Source organism: Coenobita brevimanus, chromosome 44, assembly GCF_032717465.1.
Source record: "Coenobita brevimanus isolate Jiangsu-jjx chromosome 44, ASM3271746v2, whole genome shotgun sequence".
Classification (NCBI taxonomy): Eukaryota; Metazoa; Arthropoda; class Malacostraca; order Decapoda; family Coenobitidae; genus Coenobita; species Coenobita brevimanus.
Genome location: NC_136997.1, coordinates 48,726,782 through 48,734,023, shown reverse-complemented (window position 1 = coordinate 48,734,023; position 7,242 = coordinate 48,726,782). Strand labels below are relative to the sequence as shown.

Here is a 7,242-nt window from a genome sequence, read left to right as displayed (position 1 = left end):
GCGAGTCCTTTTCCCAGATCACTGACTCACAAAAAAAGATAAAAGAGAGAAAGAAAGAAAGAAAGAAAGATAGAAGTCCTTTGGTTACCTGTTGTCTGAAGGAAGATTCGACACTAGTCATTACCTGTTGATTAGAGGGAGGGAAGCAGGGAGGAGGGAGGGAGGGAGGGAGGAAAGAGGGGGAGAGAGGGAGGGGACGAGGGAGGAAAACAGGGAGGAGGTAGGGAGGAAGAAGAAGGAGAGGGGGAGGGAGGAATTTAAGGTAGGAGAGAGAGAGAGAGAGAGAGAGAGAGAGAGAGGAAAACATGGAGGAGGTAGAGAGGGAGGGAGGAAAAAGGGGGAGAGAGAGAGGGAGGGAGGGTCTTAAGGTAGGAAAGAGGGAGGGAAACAGGGAGGAAGTAGGGAGGGAGGGAGAGAAGAGAAAGAGGGAGGGGGAGGGAGAAACTGAAGAGAGAGATGGAAACATGGAGGAACTGAAGGCAGGAGGGAGGGAGGGAGGGAGGGAGGGAAAGAGGGAGACGTGAGAAACCGGATGGAGGGAGAGAGCGAGAGGGAGGGAGAAGGAGGGAGAGAGAAACAAGAGGGAAGGAGGGAAAGAGAAAGGCGGACACGAGGAAATGGAGACAGGGAGGGAGGAACGGACTGAAGGAGGGAGGGAAAGAGGGAGGGAGATATGAGGAGGGAGGGAGGGAGGGAGGGAAGGGGGGATACAGTGGATCAGGGAGGGAGAGAAGGAGGGAAACAATGTAGGAGGGAGGGAGGGAGGGAGGGAGGGAGGAAAAAAAGGGAGGGAGGGAGGGAGGGAGGTAAGGAGGAACCGGTTCAATGTCAGTCAACCTGAATTTCCCAGAGAAAGCTTTCCTACTGTGTGTGTGTGTGTGTGTGTGTGTGTGTGTGTGTGTGTGTGTGTGTGTGTGTGTGTGTGCGTGTGTGTGAGAGAGAGAGAGAGAGAGAGAGAGAGAGAGAGAGAGAGAGAGAGAGAGAGAGAGATTTGTTAAGTGAGAATGTGTGTGCTTTTTGTGTGTACATGTGTATGTGCTTGCGTGTGCTTTGGCCATTTATGTCTTTTTTTTTTGTGTGTGCATGTAGACCTGTTTTTGGGGGGATAGCAACTGGCGTGTGTGTGTGTGTGTGTGTGTGTGTGTGTGTGTGTGTGTGTGTGTGTGTGTGTGTGTGTGTGTGTGCGTGTTTGTATGTAACCCCTTCATTACAAGTGGTCTTTTCTATCTATTTGGTCTGTTTTCCGGATCTTCATTGGTCCCTAAGGAAAGTAGGGGCCCGGGCTAGGCAACTTAGTCCAGATATTTCAGGTGAAGGTGACCGGTCGCAAATCCATGAGTGGCATTGTGATAAAAAAGAAAAAAAAAAGAATCCGATCCAACCCTTCGATTCAAACCCTCAAGGACAATTTCCTAACTTGAAAAAAAAAGTATATAGGGTTTGCATGAATAAAATAAAGGAGTAATAGCTTTAAAGAGTCTCTCAGATATCAAAGCCTAACCCCGGTCCCCTGCTCCTCGAAGGGAATGCTTGAGATGAGTTGGAGGAGGAGCTGGGGTCAAAAACTATTCGCAGATGGGACTGTCTTAAGAATCGACTCATAAAAGCTACCCAGGATCTGTGTGGCAATTCCAAGGTACGAATATTCAAAAGTCCTAGATTTTGGAAACATGTTAACTTTAGCTGAAACTTAAAAGAAGATGTGGAATTTGCCCAAAATAGATGGAGAAATTACGTAATAAAACTTTTTTCCAGTTTCTAGTCATGTACTGAATAGAAGAAGAACAAAAATGGATTAATTTGTTGGTGTACACAAGGATTTATTGGCCACAAACATAGAATTCTTCTGCGGATGTACTACACGCTGTCAGTGGATTATTGTAAACAGTTGTCCACACGATAATGTTCAAGACCGCCTTAATTACAATACGACCCTTAAAATTGTTTCTAGGTTTAATGAAAAGGGGGCAAAACTTCAGCAAAGCAGTCAGAAGCGCCCCCAGCAGGAACGTACACATTATTTCAAGAGTGTAGAAAATACTTGATGTCTGTGAGATGATGCGAGGGTCCCAGATCATCACTCCTGCACGGTTGTATCTTCCCTGTGGCCAAAAATCTCAACATAATAACCACTTTCATCTCAGGCGTAAGTGCTTGGTTCCTCCCTGATGGACTTTGCAGAACATCTCTTACTAAGTCAGTCACAAAGATATTCCAGCACGATCTAGGCGGTATGTGCCAGTCAGTTCTGCATCACTTACATTCGTGCAACACATCCCTTCACGGGCGAAAGGGTCCCCGTTGACGCCTCAGAACTTGTTATTATGCTATTTTAAGTCCTATGAATTTTCCTAAAGCACTGTCACCTCCCTAAACCCTAGGATTTTCGTGACTTGAGAAGAGACCTACTACTTTGGGTGTGTTCTTGCGATTTAAGTCTAGTGCCAAGGTCCCTGAACCTCTTACGATTATGGGCCTGGAATCCCTTAAGGTCTAGTGTTGATATGCGCTCTCCCTCTCCCTCTCTCTCTCACATCACCCCCACCCTTAAATACAAAATCGTGGATGCATATTCTTCAATGAAACTTCCATATATCTTATTCCTCACTAAATAACAGAGAATATTCGTTCATCTCATACTCTTTCCCTATTTCCTTCATATTGCCTTCTACATCTCTCAATCCTTCCCAAACAACAGCGAATATCCATTTTCCTCATACTCTTGCCGTCTCCTTCATATTCCTATCACTAAAAATTCTCATGTAACACCATTTTTCTTTTGATAGTAAGAGTTGAAAAAAAAATATATATATATATGTAGGATTTAAAACAAGGCAGGGAATAAAAGTGAATTTATTTATTCATTTAACAACTTCATCAACATCACCGACCAACAGGGATAATTAATGCCAGGTAAATCTCCTTGGTTACTATTTTTATTTTCCTTTAACCAATGGATTGTGTGTTCCTTCCCTCTCTCTCTCTCTCTCTCTTGGTTACTGTTTATTTTTTTTTTAACCAAAGCATATTCTCTCTCTCTCTCTCTTGGTTACTGTTTTTTTTTTTTTTATAACCAAAGCATATTCTCTCTCTCTCTCTCTCTCTCTCTCTCTCTCTCTCTCTCTCTCTCTCTCTCTCTCTCTCCCTCTCTCTAACGATGCTGTCTGGCCGGTTTACACACTTTGTAGGGAATGCAGGCGTCATCACAGCATTTTTCATGGGCGAAACACTCAGGATCGAAGGTGCATCTCTGTGGAAAAGAAAAATAGATATATGAATAGCTAGATTGAGAGATAGATAGATAGACAGATGGATAGGTAGGTAGGTACATGGATGGATGGATGGATAGATAAATATATAGATAGATGGATGGATAGATAGATAGACGGATAGATGGACGGAGAGATAGACAGATACGTAGGAAGGTAGGTAGGTAGGTAGATATGGACAGATAGATAGATAAACACATGAACAGGTAAGAGAGAGAGAGAGAGAGAGAGAGAGAGAGAGAGAGAGAGAGAGAGAGAGAGAGTCAGTAATTACCAAGAGGTGATTGCAGGAAATTCAATGACCCTTAATGATGAGGTTAGCGTCTCCTTGGTTACTAGTCAAAAGAGAAGGAAAACGGGTATGAGGGTATTTCAAATTTAGACCAGATTGGAGTGAAAAGAGTATAATGCTAATCTGTTATTCAGAATGGAGAGATGTCAATTTTAGGCCAAGTAAGAGTGAAAAGAGAAAGGAGAGTGAGAAGAGCGATTTTTGAGCCAAGTCGGAGTGAGAAGAGACAATTATTGAGCCAAGTCTGAGTGAGAAGAGACAATTTTGAGCCCAGTTAGAGTGAAGAAGAGAGAGAATTTTGAGCCCAGTTAGAGTGAAGAAGAGAGAGAATTTTGAGCCCAGTTAGAGTGAAGAAGAGAGAGAATTTTGAGCCCAGTTAGAGTGAAGAAGAGAGAGAATTTTGAGCCCAGTTAGAGTGAGAAGAGACAATTTTGAGCCAAGTTAGAGTGAGAGGCGTGTAGCAGCGACCTACCCTGGGCTGGCCAACGGGTCCACGAACAGCTGTGCAGGATCCGCGAACAGGTGGGCAGGTACCTGGGTTCTCTGTGGAAAAAGGTAAATAAATAAATAAATATATAGATAAATAAATTGTTTGTTCATTCAGTTTAGCCCTGTTCATTTTAACTCCACACTGTTCAGTTTAACTCCACACTGTTCTCCTTAATTACACCTTGTTCACTAACTACATCCTGTTCATCTTAGCTACACCGTATACTGTCACAACAACCATAGTCTCCGTAGGGTATCTATAATCTCTATCTGTCTATATATCCATCTATCCATCTATCTCCATCTATCTATCTATTGAATTAAAAAAAAAAAAAAGATATTACGGTTACAACAGCCATAGGTGTCCAAGTGTAGCTGTCTATCTAAATATCTATATCTATCTGTCTATCTATCCATCTATCTACTTATCTATCTATCAGTCCATGTGTCTATCTATCTATCTATTGAATTAAAAAACAACAGCCACAGGTGCCGAAGTGTATCAGTCTATCCAAATACCTATATCAATCTTTCTGTTTCTCTATCTATCTGTCTATCCATCTATCCATCTATCTATTAAACTTAAAAACGAGGTAGTACTCACTGTCACAACACTTATAGGTCCCGAATGGTCCGGTGGGGTCCGGGCAGTGGTCTACGCAGTCTTGGGGTCGTGGGGGGAGGGGTGGCGCGAAAGTAGGGGTCGCTTGAACTCCAAAACACACCACCCCCAACACAGCCAAAACAAACCACATGCGTGCCATCTGTCGATATTAATTATTATTATTATTATTATTATTAGTAGTAGTAGTAGTAGTAGTAGTGGTGGTATTAGTCGTAGTAGTAAAGCTTGTAGTAGTAGTAGTAATAGTAATAGTAGTAGCAGGTATACTTTGGCCTCCAGTCTTAAACTACAGTATATAATCTTGCGTAAATATAACATTAAATGGAACAGAATACAAGAGTTCTTCCGGCCATCAAATGGTTAATGAACTGGCTCCTATGACTCACTCCCAGCTGAATAAAATCGTCTGGCCTTAGATGGATTAGGACATGAAGAAGTATTTTCAACAGTGAGAGGGTTAGTTTATATCTTTCTAGACGATTTCATTCAAGGAGAGAGATATTTCGAACTGGGGGGGATTAGATAAGCTGAATAAAATCGTTTGGTAGGAGGAAAAACCGTAAAAAGATCTTCCGAGAACGCATACCTCCTCCAGACATCACTATGGCCTTTTTTGACCTTGACCTTTGACCTCAATAGACCAAAATTTTATCATCTGTTCCTCCGATGACCCTCTATAATTATTCTAAATTTGATGCAATTCCATTTAAAACTTTTTCAGACAAACAGCATACACACACACACACACACACACACACACACACACACACACACACACACACCAGGGATATATACACACAGACAAATCAGACATACAGACACAGCGACAGACACACAGATTAAACAAACATACAAACAGATTAAACACACACACACACACACAACAGACAATCAAGGAAACCACCCACATCCAACCACCCAACCACCCATCCGCACACACACACACACACACACACACACACACACACACACACACACCAGACAATCAAGGAAACCACCCACATCCAACCACCCAACCACCCATCCGCACACACACACACACACACACACACACACACACACACACACAATCAAGCAAACCACCCACATCCAACCACCCAAGCACCCATCCCCACACTCACACACACACACACACACACACACACACACGATATGCATGATAACTCACAAATACCAGCTCCTATGTCTTCAAAACCCAGTGTATTCCCAGCCTCAAGAAATTAATATAACTCGATCTAGAAGCAAAATTCGATAAACGAGTCTCCCAATAAAAAAAAAAGAAAGAAAAAAAGAAGTATAATAATGTGGGTGACGGAAGAGGGTTCGTAACGTCTACTTTTTTGCGATTTGTTTTTCTATATTGCACATTAACTCGCTTTGGCGTGTTATTTTTGGAGTGTTGATATTGACATGGTTTGCATCATATCTATATCTATATCTAAATCAATATCTTTATCAATATCTTTATCTAAATTAATATATCTATCTAAAATTGTATCTATTAATATCTCTATAAGAATGATAGTGTTAACACCTTCATATTCTTCAGCAATAATATGAAAAGTAAACTGAATATGCCAAGAATAAATCGCTACAGAAAAGGTGTTACGGAGGTTCCAGTGGTCCTTCATAAATAATTTGTTTGTAAAGGAGAATGAAAAGATACGAACCTTCCTCTGAGACAGTCAACCCGCTTCTGATGTCGTAGCCTCCCTCGCCCTGCTTATATAGGCGCTGTGTGTGTGTGTGTGTGTGTGTGTGTGTGTGTGTGTGTGTGTGTGTGTGTGTGTGTGTGTGTGTGTGTGTGTGTGTGTGTGTGTGTGTGTGTGTGTGTGTGTGCTTGGGGAGGAAGGTTGGGTGCAGGCAGGTATAATAATCAAGAGGAAAAACAGGAGAGAGAGAGAGAGAGAGAGAGAGAGAGAGAAAGAGGAGGAGGAGGAGGAGGAGGAGGAGGAGGATATCAAGACGATGCTATTAAAAAAAAAGAAAAAAAAAAAAAAGATAAGCTGACAGGTTTTTCACACATCAGAGCCGAATGCAGTGTCGTCCTACTTATCCCGCACCCTCGCATGTCACCACTTGTGCACAATTACCCACCGTTCATAGTGAATACCAGAGCTGTCTAGAGAGGGTGTTTTTTACTATGTCGATGGGGGTTGTGGAGTTAGTAGTGTTAGATGGATTAGATTTTGAGTTAGATTTATTTGTAGTTGTAATATGTAAGCTGATTATTTTTCTTTCTAGGTCACTATGATTATATTGACTTCTATACAGTGTTAGATAGATAGATTGGTAGATAGACTGATAGACTGATAGACTGATAGACTGACTGACTGATAGAAGGATAGATTGATAAACTGATAGACTGATTGACTGATAGACAGAGACTGATAGATAGATACATAGATTGATAGATTGATTGATTGATAGGAGGATTGATAGATAGATAGAGAGAGATTAATAGAGTGATTGACTGATAGATAGATAGATAGATTGATTGATAGACTGATTGACTGATTGATGGATAGGTAGGTAGAGAAAGATTGAAAAAGATAGATAGATAGATA

At 41.7% G+C, this 7,242-nt stretch overlaps 1 protein-coding gene across 1 annotated transcript; it reads right to left on the bottom strand.

Annotated features, from left to right (window-relative positions):
* Window positions 1–3,065: 3,065 nt before the first annotated feature.
* LOC145398157 (uncharacterized) lies at window positions 3,066–6,376 on the bottom strand. The gene is made up of 4 exons (XM_080271106.1): window positions 6,346–6,376; window positions 4,655–4,814; window positions 4,034–4,104; window positions 3,066–3,250 (listed from the first exon to the last, which is right to left on the bottom strand). Exons 2-4 carry the CDS (start codon window positions 4,812–4,814, stop codon window positions 3,152–3,154), a joined length of 330 nt encoding a protein of 109 aa, XP_080127232.1. The 5' UTR covers window positions 6,346–6,376; the 3' UTR covers window positions 3,066–3,151.
* Between the last annotated feature and the right edge of the window lie 866 nt (window positions 6,377–7,242).